The sequence below is a fragment of the Pongo pygmaeus genome, chromosome 14, assembly GCF_028885625.2.
Source record: "Pongo pygmaeus isolate AG05252 chromosome 14, NHGRI_mPonPyg2-v2.0_pri, whole genome shotgun sequence".
Classification (NCBI taxonomy): domain Eukaryota; kingdom Metazoa; phylum Chordata; class Mammalia; order Primates; family Hominidae; genus Pongo; species Pongo pygmaeus.
This window is the reverse complement of record NC_072387.2, coordinates 63,647,280-63,667,907: the sequence shown is the minus strand read 5'-3', so window position 1 is coordinate 63,667,907 and position 20,628 is coordinate 63,647,280. Positions and strand designations below refer to the sequence as shown.

The 20,628-nt window shown below is 34.5% G+C and overlaps 1 protein-coding gene across 1 annotated transcript; it reads left to right on the top strand.

Annotated features, from left to right (window-relative positions):
- The first annotated feature begins 19,675 nt into the window (after nt 1–19,675).
- Nucleotides 19,676–20,373, top strand: LOC129011512 (cytochrome c oxidase subunit 5A, mitochondrial-like). The gene has a single exon (XM_054446559.2). It carries the CDS (start codon nt 19,730–19,732, stop codon nt 20,180–20,182), a length of 453 nt encoding a protein of 150 aa, XP_054302534.1. The 5' UTR covers nt 19,676–19,729; the 3' UTR covers nt 20,183–20,373.
- Nucleotides 20,374–20,628: the final 255 nt, after the last annotated feature.

Genomic DNA, 20,628 nt, shown 5'->3' with positions numbered 1-20,628 from the left:
GTTGTGTTATTATCAGACTATGTGGACTGGCAACAAGAAATATGGGAAACAAAAAAAAATTATAATGATCAATGGGTTGATTTACCAGGAAGAGATAGCAAACCTAAACATGTAATTACTTGTTCAATATACAATGTGCCCAAAAATAAAAAGAGCACAAAATGCCAACACTGGCATTTTAATCACATTTGTTTGGATATTATTATTATCAATTATACTCTTTGAAATATATAAAGCAAAATAGTGGATTTTGTTGTCATTTTCTAACATTTATAAAGGCCAACAGTGAGAAGTGTTCAAAAAGGTTACCAAAAAAAAAAAAAAAACTTTTGTGTTTTGTGTTGCAAATATATGTACAGCAATTTGTGGCTTCTGTTGCTATGAGCTACAGCCAGCAAGATTCACTCTGTGTGGTTGATTCTGATACAGTCTATGTTTATTAAAAATATACTCCATTTCAGGTAGGAATAAATCAGTTCATTTGGATATTTTCCTCCAACAGAATTGTACAAACGAAGCTATAAATTAAAAGAAAATACAATATTGGAACAAGAAGGCAGTATTTGCCACAGATCCATTTTAAAGGTGCTAATTTTAGAAAATTTATTTTAAAAAAGATAAGCATAGACTTCAAGATATATACAGCTCTGGGGTATATTTAGCATGAAAGCTATAGTCAATTATTTTGAGAAGAGAAAATACATATCAAATTGATTTTTTAAAAAATGTCTTGCAAATCCAGGCTTTCTGTAAGAGCAACTATAGCAATTACTGTTTGTCTTTGGTGTCTTCTTCCTTCCTATAACAATTTTTCAAACAGGAGAGTTTTTTAAGATCTCAAAATAAATGCTATGCTGAAAAGTATTGTGATAGTGAGAGGAAACAAAATAAAATTCAAATTTAGAAAGAAACATCATGTTTCCTGACTAATCTAATGCTCGAACACTACTATTTCAGATAAAATATGGGATTTGACAAAAATCATAGTATTTGTTTGTAGTATTCCTCCTAATCAATCTCCAATTCAGAAAACTTTTAATTATTTTTACTCATTTTCAACTCTAAAAGATTAACAACAGGACATTTTTATTTTATTTAGAGACATAGCTGTGCTGTATAATGCAGGCTGGAGTGCATGGTACAATCATAGCTCGCTGCAACCTCGAACTCCTGGGCCAAATGTATATTTTTATGAAAACCAACAAGTCTAGGTCAAGAATTAAAAATATGAAACATTGTAAAACAATATTTTGGCATTGTAGCTTGAATTACAGATTCCATAAATAATTCAAATGAGGGGTAAAATGTTATATGGAGCACATGATTTAACACAGTTGCATATTCCAGATTGAAATAATTTCCCAAATATTTCACAGTCACTGAGATCAAAACCAGAGTATGTTCATGTATTAGTCTGTTCTCATGCTGCTATGAAGAAATAACTGAGACTGGGTAATTTATAAAGAAAAGAGGTTTAATTGACTCACAGTTCTGCATGGCTGGGGAGACCTCAGGAAACTTACAATCATGGCGGAAGGCACCTCTTCACATGGCGGCAGGAGACAGAATGAGTACCAGCAGAGGGAATGCCAGATGCTTATAAAACCATTAGATCTTGTGAGAACTCACTCACTATCACAAGAACAGCATGGGGGAAACCACACCATGATTCAATTACCTCCCACCACGTCCCTCCCATGACAAATGAGGATTATGGAGTTATGGGATTTCAATTCAAGATGAGGTTTGGGTGGGGACACAAAGCAAACCATATTAGTTAGGAAACGCATCACTTTATACACCACACTGGAAAATTAAAGTAAAAGAAAAAAATGGGTCACTTACTTGAAGAAATGTGGCCCAGAGGCTATGTTAATGAGAAGAAAGTTATGTCTTTGGTCTATATTATCCAAATGACTGCTAACATCAATTAGTCTCACCAAGTAACTACACTCTTCTCCTTTTAGTCTAAAGAACAGCTGTAAGTGGTACAACTTGACTGGGACTAGCCACTCTTCAGCAGAACAGCCAGAGAGTTTGAATTAGAAAGAAATCATGTAACACACATACTCAAATACTACTGTAGACGATTCTCATTTCTATTACCATTAGGCAACAGGGACCTAACTTAAATATGAAAATCACAGTAAAAATCACGTAAAGATTAAATGAGAAAGGTCACACATATTTAGCACCTTGCTTAACAAGCTCATGAAAAAGCCCTTCTTTAATGCCATATGTTTCTCTTTCAATCTCTGCTCCTTCTTCTGCTTTTTCTAACTTTAGTTAGAAAGAAGCTTATTCATGGAAAGCATAGATGGTTTAGATTGAGGAAAAATGTGAATAAAATGAACAAATCTAAGTTAAATGAAAATATCAAAATTATTTCAGCAGATTTAAAATGTATTAGGGAATAATCATCATTCACTCCCACATTAAAAGTTAAAGTCATTCTGAAGTTGGCAGGGATTAAAAAAAAAAAAAACTTGTGCAATATAACATGATTTTCCAGTACCAGATAATTTTATATGAAATAGATAAATGCTGGTAGCATTGCTAGTATGCACAGTATATTTTGCAACACTACAAATTCGTGATTTCAAATTTAGCTGTTTGACAAAGTAATATCTTTCTTTTTTTTCTTGAAACCACTATTTCAAGAAAATAGTTTATTCTTCCAGAGACTCCTTCTACTCAAGATTTCCCACTCACTCTAAGTGAATGGCACTGCCTACCTTCTTACTAAAGAAATAGAAGCTTTGATGTGGGAATTTCCTCTAGTTTTGTTTTCACCTCAGTGTAATCCCATAATCCCATTTTTTTCTTCAGTGAATAATTTCACATCTGTTTTCTCTTCCAGAATCTTGTTTATATTGTAAGTCTCTTTTTTATATTGTAAATCAGTCACTCTTTACCTCTGTTCCCTCCACCAACAAGTATGCTACATAGTTTCCCTTTCTCTTTATGCTAAATCTCTCACTATTAAGGTGTCTTGCTTCTTTCATTTACAGCCAAGCTGCTCAAAAGAATAGCTAATGTGTAATGACCATATGTCACTACCTCCTCAATGTACTTACGTCTGATTTCTAGGTTTATAATTGAGATAGCTTCTACCATGCCAAGCAATCACTTGGCATTGCTGAAAATTAGATATTTTAGCTCATTCAACTGATAAATCTTTTTTCTTGGCTTCTAGGACATCATTTCTTTAATTGTTTCATTACAATTGCTTCTGTCTGATAAAGTGCCTGAAGTCTATATATTAGTGTTGTATTTTAGGGGACTGGTGTGAAAGCATTGAGGTACACAGTGTCCTAACCCCTGAAACAATAAGCTCTTCCAGGCCTTCATGAAAAATAATGGGAAATATATTCAAGGCCACTTTGAAGACTTTTGCAGCATACCAATATGCCACGACCCACTAATCACAAATCTGCATCTATACACCTTCCCAGCTGAATGCCAGCTATCCTTATTGCTTGAAAAACCAACTTTAGCTGTAACTCAAATTATCACTCTTCCCTTATTGACTCCATATTTACATATTGAATTACCTACTCTATATCTCTCTTTAGACTCCAATGAGCACTGAAAAACCAGTACATGAAATGAAGCCATAATATTCCATCTTTCCTCACCTTCCTCACTCCTAAAATTTTATTTAAGTTGGTAATTTTCATCCCCCAAATGAAAATACCATAATCTATTTATTCTGTCAAGCAAGAAATGGGGAAGTCATTTTTACTTCTCTCTCCCTCCTAAATCTGTACTTTCAATTTTTTCATAAATTCTAGTTGATTTTATCTCTTCAATATGTTGCTATTTCTCTTTACAATCACTAACAGTTTTCCTCCTTTCCCATGCCCCATAATTTTATACCAAAAGTCATATTAGAACTATTAGTTTTTAATATTCACTAATATTGCTACCTTCAAGTATATTTTACATTGCTGCCACCATAAAATTCCTCAATGCAAATATTGCCATGGCATACTCCTAATTAAAATTCAGGATGGCTTCTTATGAAGACCTGGATATAGATAATGTATCAGTCAGGATTATCTTAGAGGGACAGAACTAATAGGATAGATGTATGTGTGTGTGTGTATGTATATATATACACATTCAACTCCCATATATATATATATATATATATGAGTTTATTAAGTATTAACTAACATGATCACAAGGTCCCACAATAGGCTGACTGCAAGCTGAGGGGCAAGGTGAGCCAGCTCAAGTCCCAATACTAAAGAACCTGGAATCCGATGTTCAAGGGCAGGAAGCATCCAGCACAGGAGAAAGATGTAGGCTGGGAGGCTAGACCCATCTCTCAATTCACATTTTTCTGCCTGCTTTTTATTCACTGGAAGCTGATTAGAATGTATCCACCAGATTAAGCGTGGATCTACCTTCCCCAGCCCACTGACTCAAATGTTAATCTCTTCTGGCAACACCCACACAGACACACCCAAGGCTTATACTTTGTATCCCTCAATCCAATCAAGTTGTCACTCAGTATTAACCATCACGGATACTTATATCCATATCTCTATCTATAGCTCTATATTCCGGACTTTTAAGTTTTTGGTAGGGTTTACAAACCTATTTTAATCTATTTTTCCATGTAAAAACCCTGAACAGTATTATCTGACTCTGTTCTACGTCAAAAGAGAAATACACCTTTTTTTTTTTTAATTTTCATCTTCATCTTTGTTATTATCTTGCAAATTTGGAAGCAGCTTTCACATATGAACAAGTAACTAATAGGTAGGGAATCCTTGTTTACAACTGTAGTTTTCTTCAATTATTTCTCTAGTTACCAAACCCCATTATTATCTATTATTTATCATTGTAGTGGAGATCACTGAACACTGCTTGATTTGTTATTATTTGCAATACATTTTACCTAAATGCTTATATTTTCTTTCCTCAAATGAAAAATGTGACTAATTTCGTGTACAGGTGAGTCTTTTTTATTTATTTTACTTTACATAGTAAATAATTTGAATCTGTATTGTTAAAGCCTATTTTTCAACCCAATATATATTTTTAAAATCATGCCTTTGACATTTCTCTTGTTGATTTTGTTTTTTCTTTAAATGAATCTTATGTGAATTTACTGTTTCTTCCTTATATATTCTAATTATTTTCACCATGTCTTTCCAGGGTTTATGCATTACAGCAGTTTGTCTTGATTTATTTCCTATATGAGCATTCAATTTCCTCTTTTTTGATTTTGCTTCCTACTTTACCCAATGTGATGTTAGTTCTACCATTAACCTGCAGTCCTTTATTTAGTTCAACCACCTGACTTTTAATCTAAACTTTTCACTTTGAAATGTATTGTGTTTTTTAAATTTATTTTCTATCTCAATAAACACTTATCTCCTAATAGCAAATCTTTGATTCAAACACCATGCTCTTCTTGCATGTTATTGAATATATTAGTCATGTTTCTGAAATTTTATTTTGAAACTTGTGAAATATTATGTTTCACAAATAAGCCTCCTTCCTCTTAAGCGTGATGAAAATTTTGTTCTCTCTTCCACAGCATTTTTCTTCTTTAATGACATCTTTTGATATCCTTAATCATTCTTAAACAATGAAAATTCTATTCAGTTGACTTTTGCTAAACAATCTGAATTTCTGAAATTATACCATTACTCTCACCTCCTAAATGAGAAAGGTTCAAATTGCCTTCACCCAGCCCAATTAACACTGTATAGCAAGAATTAAATCAACAATAATGTTTGCAAAAGATATACTTTCCCTAATTATTCTCTGACACTCAGAATCCATGGACAACATGGTAATTTAAATATTGGATTTGTGATATCATAAATTAGCTTCTTGTTTAACAGTTCCAACCTATGGAGCCTCTGAAATAGATACATATGAAAAGAATGAATTGTAGATTGATTAAACATTAATGTCACCCATGACTAAGCATTTTTGGTTCATGTCTATATGCTTCTCTTTATACTTAAATCATTAATTTAGTCGGTGGAAGTTTCACAATATTTTTAAATGTTATGTGTCATTTGTTTGTTTATTTGAAAACCTCTTACTTTTAGTTACATCTTTTTCTTTGTTCTTATAGGTATTTTAGTAGAACAATAAAAAATACTCTATAAGGGGCACTAATGAAGCACATTTTTTTCTTCATAAGTATGTGACGACAAAATGAATCAAAGAGTCTCAATAACCTATACGAAAATTTCTAAAGCTTTAGAAAATTCCATAAGCTTAGTTTTGAAGTCAAAAGCTTATATTCATTCATTCAACACTTATCACTTCATGATTTTTTTCAAGATATTCTTGTTTTCCCTTTAATTGTTTATTCATACATTTTTATACTGTTGGAGCATACATTTTTATACTGTTGGGTAGTCATGGTTTGTAATATGACTACATTCCTCAATTAAATTAACAACCTCTACCGACTTTTTTTTTTTTTGAGATGGAGTCTTACTCTGTTGCCGAGGCTGGAGTGCAGTGGTAAAATCTGAGCTCACTGCAAGCTCTGCCTCCAAGGTTCAAGCGATTCTCCTGCCTCAGGCTCCTGAGTAGCTGGGATTACAGGCATGCACTACCATGCCTGACTAATTTTTATATTTTTAGTAGAGATGGAGTCTCACCATGTTGACCAGGCTGGTCTGGAACTCCTGACCTCAAGTGATCCACCCATCTCAGACTCCCAAACTGCTGGGATTACAGGCGTGAGCCACCACACCTGGCCCTCTACTGACTTTGTGTTTTATTTATTTTTCAAGTGTTTTCTGTTGTGTACAGCATCATGTTTTGCAGTACATAGACATTGTGGGATGGTTAGATCTAGCTCATTAACCAAAATGTTACCTCACATTGTTATCATTTTTGTGATAAGAGCATATAACATCCACTCTATTTCTTTTCTTAAGAATACAATATATCATTATTAATTATCATTACCTTACTGTACAATAACTACTTACTTTTAAAAAGACATGTAATTAAAGATTCCTAACAGCAAGCCAATTCATTTTAAGATTATTTCAAGTTTTCAAACTTTGCTTAGGTATGGCTTCAATATAACTTGTTTAATAAAATTGTTGCCTTTGAAATACTTCTGCATGAAAGAAAATCCAATACATTTTAAACTATAAAATTTGTAGGGAACATGATAGCTTTATAGAGCAGTCCCACACCCCTGCCTGCTTCTTTAAGCTAAGAGGATTCCCAGTAAATTGAGGTTAAAACAATAGAAGTCTTTAGTAAGTCATTTTTTTTGTGTTTTCTTTCCATTGGTAATATGAAATAATTGTATTCAATATGAATAATAAATCGTTCCTACGTGTTTTCAAATGTTTGCCATGCATTCAGTTTTGATTTTTCAATACTGCTCTTAGTTGTAATATTATCCAAGCTTGACTAAATATAATTTCTTCTGACACTAAAACTACAGGTAAGATGTTGGTAATATAATTGTAATGCTAATACTTACACTACATGTATTGCTGTATTATAGTCAACAATAAAAGCATGCTGAAATGTTGTGAAAATGCCTCCTGCCTGTATTATGTTATGATCTTTGATAACCTTTATTTTTAGATGAAAGTAGTTTACTATACTGTATCAGCTATAATGAGCACCAATAAACAAGCTGCTTTGCCAAGGGCAAATATAATTTCAAGCAATAAAATTGGATCTACTACACTGTATCTTCTATTCTTCATTTCAGATTCATTAACTATTATGGAGATCAATCTCTTTGACACAGTATATTTCTAACCTCATTTATGCCAGAATATGTACTCATTAGCATGTTTGAACTCCATACCTAAACTGACAGGATTTCCCCCTTGCTTTGTGATATTACACATAATTTGAAAAGCAGGCCTTGAGCATTCTGACAACCACATTATTTAGGACACATTTTTTTTTCTCTACATGTGTACATTTATGCACATCCTATACCTTTGAGGAATATATTAAACATATTAAAAAAATAGTATTGTTTATAAAACTTTTTAAAATTTAAATAAGAGCAATGCTTTAAATAAACTATCTTTAGATATCAGTGTTTAGAAATATTAATATATTTTTATTTTTCTTCCTTATGTATAATTGTAAATTTTAACCATATGTGTGTGTGTAGGTAGATATAAAATGAAATCACTACATTTATCGCCTAAAGCTTTTGCTATTGACAGCTTTTGGAAAGGTCATCTATTAAAATTTATAAGGCTCCTTCTAAGTGTCATAGCTCAGTTATGTTCTTTACAGCTTCAACCTTATTTCCTTGACACAACTCACTGAAATACATTTAATAATGAGGAACAGAAAGAATAAAATATAACCAAGGAAAAAGTTGATATCAATCAAAAGTTATATTTCTAGGCAATTAAGACTACCAAATTTTTCTTTTTCCTTTTTTTTTTCACTGAATATTGTATTAGGGTTTTTTTTTTTTTTTTGACAGAGTCTCATTCTATCACCCAGGCTGGAGTGCGGTGGTGCAATCTGGGCTCACTGCAAGGTCCACCTCCCGGGTTCATGCCATTCCCCTGCCTCAGCCTCCCGAGTAGCTGGGACTACAGGTGCCTGCTACCATGCCCAGTGAATTTTTTGTGTTTTTAGTAGAGACGGGGTTTCACTGTGTTAGCCAGGATGGTCTCGATCTCCTGACCTCATGAACCACCCGCCTTGGCCTCCCAAAGTGCTGGGATTACAGGCGTGAACCACTGCACCCAGCCTAAATGTCTGTTTTTTATAACAAACAAGCAAACAAACAAAACAGAGTTGTTCAAATTCTTCTTAGCACTTCATTTTGCTTGGATGTGGTGAATGCATAATTCCTTAGCAGGAAAGAGAATGGCAATTTTGAGGAAGAGTAAGTAGTTAGGGATGGGCTTGAATACTTGTGAGCAGTGCAAGAAAAACAAAAGAAGGGTAGTTGAGAAAAGGCTTGTTTTTCAAGTGAAGAAGATTATTTAGTGTTTTCATTCTGACTATGAAGATACATAAAATATATTTGATCTGGGAAATGACATGATAGTTTTATTTTAATAAATTCTGCCAACTGCATGGAGGGTTCCGGGATGCAAAAGGGATTATTAAGGTGCCCACTGCATGATTTCAGATATTTTTAAGTTAAATGGAAGTTACAAAAGGACACTCAGTCTTAAATATCTAAAAATGAGAAAGTCATTAAAAGATTTACATTTGTGATTTTTTTTGCTGGAAATATAGCAGGAAGTTCAGAACTAGATTTAGTCCTAGACCTGTGACATATTGGCTGCATTATTTTATCACATTACAAACTAGGAAACTTAATTTTCTTATATGTAAAATGGGTTGAGAATATCTGATGCCTTAAGTAGCTATTATTTGAATTAAGTTCATGGGTGTACAATTAACACAGTTTTTCAGCACTGACAATACAACTCCAATCTGATTCAATTGGCTTCAGTGAAATGGAAACACAAACTTCCTGTGTGACCTGGAACCTAGGAAAGACTGGGGAGTTCTTTGAATAGTAACAAGAGTAGTTGGTCAAAAAAGGACCTTTTTATGAAAGACTCAGGGGCCCAACTATTAATCATTGTAACTGTGGATCAAGAGTTAAAAAACAGAATGCATTATTATAAATTTCAGCAAGAAAAAGGAAGAAAATAATGTGGACAAGAGCACTGGTATACCATGGTTCTGTTTTAGACTTACAATATTATTTTGGATTTAGCTCCTTACCAGAATTTTGCAATATCAAATCATGAAATTTAAGAAATGTGGCATATTATACTACTGTGTCAAGTTAAAATAACATTTTTAAAAACATTTAAGTTCAGGGGTACATGTGCAGGATGTGCAGATTTGTTACATAAGTAATTGTGTGTCATGAGGGTTTGTTATACTAAAATGACTTTTAAATTACCTCTCTTTTGTGAATTCCCTAGTGGTTTCATTATTTTTTTATTTGCCCTTTCAACTTTTTATTGCCCCTACCTCCCTGTAATTGCTGTACCAACTGCACTGGACTGTAAGTGTGATAAAAACAAGATCTATGTCTCACTCCTGTCTTTTTCAGATAACTACTGCTTTGCACACCATCTTACTTAGAGAACATGTGACACCATTAAGAGTTAACCAGAGAAATGAAGGATAAATACATATTTTTTAAATCTATTTTTGACACTAAATGGGGCATGTGTATTTCTAACTACATCCAAATGTTCTTAATTCTAAGAAGTGTTTACTCCAATGCTCTCTATTTGATAATGGCTTTTCAAAAAAAAAAAAAAAAAGTCCCACATTTAAGTTCACATTTGAGGTCACAAATGTCAATGTATAGCAATAAGTATCTTTGGGGAATTATTATACTTTACTTTCTCATTCTTTTGTTTTTATCTCAAGGGAGTATACATTTTTATTACATTAATGGATGAAAATGTTGAAGTCCTCTGTATGTATAAATTCTGAGAATGTAGGGCAGAGAATCTTACAGAATCAGTTTAAGAGAAAAGCCCTAACCAAAAATGCTATAAAGAGTGAAACACTTTATACATTAAGTTATTAAGAGTCTGATTAAAGGATAAGAGTATGATTGAGTATTGAGGATCATTTTTGGCAGGCTTTACTTTTCTCAGTCCAGATCCAAGAAACCCAGAGAATAACTTGCTTTCTGAGACTACAGATATCAAGAAATCAGACCGGAAAAATGACCAACTACAAAAAGTGACAGACTGCTCCTCCTCCTGCCACTAAATATTGGTAATAATTTAGAAAGGCTTGATACTGACGCCTATTAACAACTCAGGCATACAGTAGATGCCAATAAGCCATATTCATATTTTACTTTGGATTGGAAAATGTCCAGAAGCTGATGGACATCTGGCCTGTGTGACTACTAAATGCCACTAAGATGGTGATTGATGTGCTTTTCATCAGTGATATGAGGACTACAAGTTGTCAGATTTAAGCGTTTCACCATTAGAATGAGTGTTAGAAATAGAAAAGAAATTATTATTTAGTTTCATGTCAAAAATATAGTATCTTTACATGCTCTATTATCTGTTTATCCACACACAAAAAGCCGTGGTACTCTTTAATAAGTTCCAAAAGTATGGCTCAAAGATGACCAAGGAGGCAGAGAACAGCCTTAGTAGAACAAAGACTATTCCGTCAGAAACAAAGGTGAGAACATCATGACTTGTAAATATATATTAATAGCATCAATATTAGTTACAGAATAGGTACTATAAAGGCTTCTGATTAAATAAAATACAAATTATAGCTAAAACAAATATTTCAGTCATAAAGCCATATAGTAGCATACATTAAACACTACCTTTGAAGCATGAAAGATATTTCTTGGAATTAGAGTAATTCTTTACAATTTAATAATACTCTACAGATACAAAATAATTTTATGTAATCTTATTTTATTTGATCTTCCCTTTGATTCTTTGAAACAGATGATATCATTGACAATATTATTTTGAAAATAATAAAACTGAATATCAGAGAGTGTTACTGAATTTGCCCTGAGTGTATGACTCTCAAAAGAGATGCATTGCTTTCAATCCCAGTGCCTTCCAACTGAAACAACCTGCCTATTAACAACATGTTTGGATGGAATTGGAATGGAAATGGGCTGAGAAATTATTGTAGTTCGAAAAAAAAAAATGAAGCTCTCGGAAATTATGCAATTTGTCTATATTTGTAAATCAAGTTATTGTCAGACTTCAGATTAGAACTTAACTTACCCAAATTGTACTTCCAGAGCAACACAATAGAAATAAACTAAAAATAAAATGTTGCTTTGTAAGTTAATACTAAAATTATAATTCATTTATATATGAATGACTGAACCAGTAAGTTTAAAAAGGAATATAAAGTGTATTCTAGTATCATCCTAATGTTTTAAAAGTTGATCTCTAAAAATAAAAAAAAAAAGTTCCATATAAAATGTGTATTTTGTACCTGTTAGAAAGTACTTGGCTAGATAGGTTAGTGTGTGACATCTATTATAACAATTGAGATCAGGCTAGACAAAAAGTATTAGTCAGCTATAAAATTTTATTGCAAAATTAAATTACTCATGCATGTCAAAAATTTTCAAAATAAATAATGAAATCCCACTTTGTTAAGAAGTCTTACCATTTACTAATAAGCTCATATAAGAGAAATCCAGATAAACAGGAAAACAAACAAGAATTTACTTACAAAGTCTCTGGTGAGCATTCTTGTCAGCAGGAATACATATCATGTACAAGGTCATGATGCTGTTTACGTTAGGTTAAATGCACTAATTAATACTTTCTTTTGACTCTACCTACAGGGAAATAGAAGTAGAAAGTGTTAGCAACCTAGAGATTTATAAGATTGTGTTTAGCGACAAGTGTTCTGCTGTACTGCCTTTACCCCCACCCCTCAATGTTCAACTTCTAGTGATCTTCCCATTGTTTCCATGTGGTTTACTGGAAATGTAACATTTTGCAATGTCTGTTGAAGGGGTAATATTTGCATCCAAGTTCTAATGTTTATGCCCAGCAGTGTAGTATGGAGAGACCTTTATTAATAAAACATTTATGTTTTCTTTATCTCTTACTTGCTCTTTTCCTAGGGATGGAGGTTGGAGTGAGAAGGAAAACTGCCTGACTAATGATTTTGGAAGAAGAAACTAGGCATGGTCCCTTGCTCTTTCTCTTTCCCTTAAGACTTTGCTGACCATTGAGAGCATGAAATCTAATGTAAACTCCTTTCTTATACAGATAAAGCCATATTTTCCATACTAACTTTGTTCTTAATAAAGGTAATATTTTTATCCTTACAACTTTATTATATGTCATTATATTTTCAACTGGATGGACACTCAGATAGAAAAAATAGGATTATATTTATTTAGCTCTCTGAACACTCAAAATTTGTTGCATTGATCTGTTTGCCTCAAGAAATAGGCAAAGAAAGTAAAATTTGTAGAATAAAATACAAATGGAGTGGTTGAGGTTTTTCATGTGGCTCAGCCTTGAACTTGAGTATGTTATTGGGAAGCTGTGATGTTGGTGGCTTATAAAGGCTTAAATTGGATCATATGACTGGGTTTGCCTTATGTTTTCAGGCTACAAATTCTGAACAACTGGCATACAATCAACAGAATGTATACTGACAAGTCTAAAGCCAAGAATTTATATTCTACGTACTCACATACTACTGAATCATTCTTATGTCTAAGTAACAGCAAATACTGGGTTCTAGAAACAATTTGTTTTATAGTATGTGCACTATAGGCCTAAAATGGAGTGTTTATTAAATGTTGCGGGTATTCAGTCCATTGCTGAAATGATTTTGCTTGCCCTATTAAATATTTCCTACCTTATAAAAAATGAGGCAAATTAAAAACTTTGAATGCATAAAACATCTTATGTCCTAAGCAAACTAAGAAATTATACTCATTCTAACCAGAGGCACTTCACATGGCAATTGCTTAAGGAATGCCAACTCTACCCAGGAATTAAGCACCCTTCTCCCTAATACTGGGAAATAAGAAATTGGAAGGAATAAATGTTCAACTTTTTTTGTTGAAACACTGGTTTTAGATTTTAAGACCAATCAAATATTTTGGATTTTATTTTAACTTTATTTCTCTCTGAGAATTTGATAATGGGATAAAATTGTATTAGTTTAGATTCTATGCGATTTCCTTTCATTTTTAAAGTTCCAATGACTTTATTCAACAATGAAGCTGCATACAATTTAAGATGAAGAATAGAATAAAAAATTAATTTCAACCTCACATACAAAGTAACCTAAGCATTAATTAATACACTACTCTGATTCTTTTGAGAGTCTTCTGGTATCAAAATATCTACTAGTGCCCAGTGATCTCAGGAATATGAAAGAAGTCAGGGTAGTTACTGTAAATTGGCCTTATGAAAGTTAAATTAGGACCATCTTGATGGAATATTGACCTTCAAAAAAGGAAGAGTGATAGTTCAAATGACCACAAATTCAACATTTAATCTGAATATATTAAATAATTCCACTTAACTAATGACATAAGCCACATGTTTCAATATTATCTTTATTGGTAATAAAGATGATACTGATACAGATCTGACATACTCTTGTCTTTATTCCTCAGTTTGTTGGAAACAGCCTCTGGTAAGAAAGGCAGTGGAAAGAAGTACTCAATGCCTAACATTTGCTTTGTTGCTATTTTTGTTGAACTAATTACTTTATTTTCTAAAATACATTAAAATTTTCAAAAATTAACAAAAATGACACATCTAATTCTGAGATATCATTTACTCATTTCATTGACGTTTAACATTTTCTCACATTAGCTTTATTATCTACTTAGTCTGAATCTCTCTTTTCTCTATCTCCCTGTGTCATTCTGTGGGCAAGAATCTCCATTGTAAAATAGATGACAAGCATGGGACTCCTTCAGTTTCTCTATTGTAAAGTTGATATTTTCCATTTGTGAATTAAAATAATGGTGATAGGGAGATACATGAAGCCTGTAAATATCCTGTGTTTTGTCGAAATAAAAGTTCCAAAATTCCAACAAACAAAGTTAGACAGGTTAAGAAAGGCTTTATTTAAGTCTGTTGTAATAGGTAAGAGGGGCCAGAACTCACATCTCTGCTAACAAGCAAACAAACAAACAAAAAAATGGCTGTAGATACTTTAAAGGCTGAAGTGGGAAGGATCTTAGGCCATCTGCATTTTCTAATTGATCTTACCCAAATAAAATGTAAACTTTCTTGTATTTTTCTTAATGACAGAAGGTAGTTTTACAATTTAAAGTGCCTACTGAAGTTAGGCTCCTACACTTCCACGGAAAGTGAGAGATGGGGTGCTATCTTCCTTGATTATGACGTTTCAAAAAGATGGCTCCCAGGTTATTAAGAAAAAGACCCTGAGACTGGGGAATTTATAAAGAAAAGAGGTTTAAATTAGGTACAGTCCCAAAGGACTGGGGAGACCTCAGGAAACTCACAATCAAGGCAGAAGGTAAAGCAAACATGTCCTTCTTCATATGGCAGCAGGAGAGAGAAGTATCAAGCAAACGGGGAAATCCCCTTTATAAAAACCATCAGATCTCAAGAGAACTCACTCCCTATCATGAGAACAGCATGAGGGTGTTCCCCATGATTCAATTACCTCCCACTGGGTCCCTCCCATGACATATGGGGATTATGAGAACTACAATTCAAGATGAGATTTTGGGTGGGACACAGCCAAACCATATCATTATGCCCTTGGCCCCTCCCAAATCTCATGTCCTCACATTCCAAAACACAACCATGACTTTCCAACAGTCCCTGAAAGTCTTAATTCATTCCAGCATTAACTCAAAAGTCCAAGTCCAAAGTTTCACCTGAGACAAGGCAAGTCCCTTCCACCTAAGAGCCTGTAAATTGAAAAGCAAGTTAGTTATTTCCTAGGTACAATGGAGGTACAGACATTGGGTAAATACACCCATACCAATTGGTAGAAATTGTCCAAAACGAAGGGGCTGCAGGCTCCATGCAACTCTAAAATCCAATAGGGCAGTCATTAGGCCTTAAAGATTCAAAATGATCTCTTTTGACTCCATGTCTCACATCCAGGTCACAATGATGCAAGAGGTGGGCTCCCAGGTTCTTGGGCAGCTCCACCCCTGAGGCTTTACGGGGTACAGCCACCCTTCTGGCTGCTTTCACAGGCTGGTGTTGAGTGTCTGCAGCTTTTCCAGTTGCATGGTGCAAGCTGTCAGTGGATCTACCATTCTGGGGTCTGGAGGATGGTGGCCCACTTCTCACAGCTCCACTAGCAGTGCCCGGTGGGGACTCTGTGTGGGGGCTTCAACCCAACATTTCCCTTCTGCACTGCCCTTGCAGAGGTTCTCTACGAAGTCTCTGCCCATGCAGCAGACTTCTGCCTGGACATCCAAGCATTTCCTTACATCCTCTCAGATACAGGTAGAGGTTCCCAAACCTCAATTCTTGCCTCCTGTGCAACCACAGGACCAACACCACGAGGAAGCAGCCAGGGCTTGGGCTTTCACCTTCTGTAGCAATGGCCTGAGCTGTACTTTGGCCCCTTTTAGCCACAGCTGGAGCAGGTTGGATGCAGGGCACCAAGTCCAGCTGCACATAGCAGGGGGGCCTGGACCCAGCCCAGGGAACCATTTTCCCTCCTGGGCCTTTGGCCTTCAATGGGAGGGGCTGCTGTGAAGAACTCTCACATGCCCTGGAGACATTTTCCCCACTGTCTGAGTGATGAGCGTTTGGCTCCTCATTACCTATGCAAATTTCTGTAGCAGGCTTGAATTTCTCCCCAGAAAAGGTGTCTTTCCTTTCTACCACATGGCCAGACTGCAAATTTTCCAAACTTTTATGCTCTGCTTCCCCTTGAATGCTTTGCTGCTTAGAAATTTCTTCAACCACATAACTCAAATCATCTCTCTCACATTCAAAGTTCCACAGATCTCTAAGGCAGGGACAAAAAGCCAGTCTCTTTGCTAAAGCATAGCAAGACTGACCTTTACTCCGGTTCCCAACAAGTTTCTCATCTCCATCTGAGACCACCTCAGCCTGGAATTCATTTTCCATATCATTATCTGCATTTTGGTCAAAGCCATTCACAAATCTCTAGGAAATTCCAAACTTTACCACATACCTGTCTTCTGAGCCCTCCAAGTCTCTAGGAAATTTCATACTTTTTCACATTTTCCTGTCTTCTGAGCTTTCCAAGTCTCTAAGAAGTTCCAAACTTTCCTACATTTTCCTGTGTTATTCTGAGCCCTCCAAACTGTTTCAACCTCTGCCTGTTACTCAATTCCAAAGCTGCTTCCACATTTTTGAGTATCTTTACAGCACAGCCCTACTATCCTGGTACCAATTTACTGTATTAGTCTGTTCTCATGCTGTTATGAATAAATACCTGAGACTGGGTAACTAAAAAAGAAAAAAACAGATTTAATTGACTCACAGTTTTGCAGGGCCGTGGGGGCCTCAGGAAACTCACAATTATGGCAGAAGGGAAAGTAAATATGTCCTTCTCATGGCTGCAGGAGAGAGAAGTGCCTGGCAAAGGGAGAAACACCCCTTATAAAACAATCAGCTCTCGTGAGAACTCGCTCACTATCACAAGAACAGCATGAGGGTAACCGCCCCTGTAATTCAATTACCTCCCACTGGGTCTCTCACGACATGTGGGGATTATGGGAACTAAAATTCAAGGTGAGATTTTGGATGGGGACACAACCATACCGTATCAGATATCTTCGTGAGTCTCATCAAATTTATTGTAAGTTTTTTAATCATTGATTATTTTTGCTGGAATTATTCTTAATATGATGTGAAATGGTAATATTATTACTCCATTTAGTATTTTTCCTCGTTTATTTTAATGTCAGGTGAATAATAAATCTGTATTTTAGATTGTGTCTTTTATTAAAGTAACAAGAACATTTTGTCTTTCAGGGTCTCGTATTCTATCATTTCTTCTGTGTTTGTTAGTTGGCATTCTACTCTAAAGAAGAGTCTCCACTTATATCATTTTCTATCTATCCATTTATCATTAGTATAAACAGATAGATTCTTATTTTATTCAACTACTTATGACCCAAGAATACACCTTTTTTTATTGTGTTATTCCCAAATTCTCAGTGTTGGTTACTAGGAACCCTTTAAAGCTGGATTCTATGTCTTTTCAGGCCACCATTAATTTTTAAGCTCTTGTTTTCTTGCTTAAAAAGATATTTCAGGTTCATTTTGTAATGTTTCTCCTTCAAACATTTGTTGGAGAATACCATTTATCCAAGGAAATGATATTTAGGAATATTGATATATGGATGAAGTGTGCTCATTGCTGCTGGGATATCATTGCTTCTAGGCCATTTCACCAGACACAGCTAAAGCAGATTGATGCTTGCCTCCTCTGACTTTCCTCATTCCATATTTGTATCTCTTTTTTTCACAGGGAGAAGTCTGTTGCCCAAAACATCAATATATCTACTAATTTGTTCATTCCAACAATAGGCATAAAATAGCTAATCATTTTGGAATTACTATACCTATACTATACAACAAACAATACTATTAAAAAACTGTGCATTTTTTTTTGTTTCTTGTTTAAGCGAATACAGTTTATTGTGTTAAAAGTAATCAGGATTAGTTCTTGCTTGTTTCTCCTTCAATATGATTATGTAATTCATTTGAAATTAATTTGCATTCATTTGTTTCTGTTTACATTCAGTTTTAAGGTTTGTTTTTTCCTGTATATGTTGATTTATTTATTTTAAGTAAGCAGGACAGTAACATGGTTTTTGAAGTCAAAACTTTAAGAAACAATACTCAGGGAAGTGTTATTTTCTTTCTATCTCTTCCACTCCATTCTCCTCTACCACAGAGTAGATCTGTTTTATTGATTTCCATTGTATTCCCCCACATATCTTCTGCAATTGAGCGCAGCTACATAAACACATACACGTTCATTTTCCTTGCTTCTTTACAAAGCAGAAGTGTACTATTGATACTCTTATACTTGTTATGTTTTTTTCTTATTTCAATACATGATGGAAAACCTCCTGTAACAGCTCATACTGATTTTCCTTATTCTTTCCTACATGCAAGTGTTTCCCACAGCAATAAAAAAATCTTCTGTGTTAGTTAACTTAGGTAATTTTTTTTTGGAATCAAAAATACCATCAATCGGTTTACTTGTGTGCCATATTTTATCAATATCACAGCAGTATGTTTTGATGGGAGATAAAGAAAATTAAACAACACAAAGTTGCTACTTTCTTTAATATTACGAAAAATATTTATATAAGAAAGACTATTTTTCTACTTCTTTGATAAATAAAACTGGGCAAGAAGTGCTCTAGTAGAGACTCTGGTGTTGCAAAAGTCCCTGTTTCTCCCGTTTCTTCCTTTTCACCCATTTAGCTAAACTAAAAACAAAAGTACTGCAACGATAATATCCTGGACAATGAGTATGCATCTGTATGTGCGTGTCTGTGTGTATGCATAAATACATATAGACATGTGAAGTCTGGATGCTTGTTAATAAATTTACCTCTGAAATTACACATTATTTTTGATTTCTGAAGTGTTTTATTTATTTATTCAACAAGCTGGTAAATGGTTAATAAGTAAATATGTTTTATACCACATTCCTGGGCTCTTATATATTTCTAATTTGGTGTGTATAACCCACTATCACTTAGTTCTATTGTCTATATCAGTACTTTAAGAAGAAAAACTCAGTCAAAACTATTTTACCGTGATGAGCCAATGACCAAGGAGTTGATACTATTATACAGAGTCATTTTTTTAACCTTTTGGTTATCAAGTAAAGCTTAAGGCAGTATTATTTAATATTGATTATGTTTCTTCTTACTTTTACCTTTATCACATAACATGGTCATTCGACATGTAAATTATTATAATTACTATAGTAAATATCTAGAACTGTGTCCATGACATTTATTTATCTCTCGTGTGGTTAATATTTAGTTTCCATCACTGGTCATGGAAGCAAGTTAAGGAACAATGTTGATGTTAAGCTTGTCAAATTACATTTATGACTTTTATAAATCCCTCAGCAGTTATGTTAATAATATTATACTCTAAAAACATTGCCCAAAGTAGGGAAATTAGGGTTTAGTATTTTTTTTCTTAAAAGATTAACTCAACCCGGGAGTTTACACCGGCTTCTCTCTGTCCTCAGCCTGCGCGCCGCCATCGCCGTCATGCTGGGCGCCGCTCTCCGCCGCTGCGCTGTGGCCGCAGCCACCCGGGCCGGCCCTCGAGGCCGCCTGCACTCCACCCGGACTCCCGGCCCCGCCGCGGCTATCCAGTCAGTTCGCTGCTATTCCCATGGGTCACAGGAGACAGATGAGGAGTTTGATGCTCGCTGGGTAACATACTTCAACAAGCCAGATATAGATGCCTGGGAATTGCGTAAAGGGATAAACACACTTGTTACCTATGATATGGTTCCAGAGCCCAAAATCATTGATGCTACTTTGCGGGCATGCAGACGGTTAAATGATTTTGCTAGTACAGTTCGTATCCTAGAGGCTGTTAAGGACAAAGCAGGACCTCATAAGGAAATCTACCCCTATGTCATCCAGGAACTTAGACCAACTTTAAATGAACTGGGAATCTCCACTCCGGAGGAACTGGGCCTTGACAAAGTGTAAACCCCATGGATGGGCTTCTCCAAGGATTTATTGACATTGCTACTTGAGTGTGAACAGTTACCTGGAAATACTGATGATAACATATTACCTTATTTGAACACGTTTTCCTTTATTGAGTACCAAGCCATGTAATGGTAACTTGGACTTTAATAAAAGGGAAATGAGTTTGAACTGAAAAAAAAAAAAAAAAAGATTAACTCAGAGTGTTCACAGAGAAAAATGAAAAAGTAAGTCATTGCACTGAACAATATTTTAATGCCTGAGATAGTCTCTATAACAGTAATGTCTTATTGTGCTTATATTGTACCATTTTCTATGTTAAATACTCTCTTTATTTAACCTTTACAGCTATCTACTGGGTTTGCCTGAGACAGTCTGATTTCTGATTTCTGCATATTGTCACAATGTAGTTATTAAGATATATATATATATAATATATATACACA

What these genes read in the sequence shown, in the direction of transcription:
- LOC129011512 (XM_054446559.2), top strand. Translation starts at nt 19,730, where the DNA reads ATGCTGGGCGCCGCTCTCCGCCGCTGCGCTGTGGCCGCAGCCACCCGG.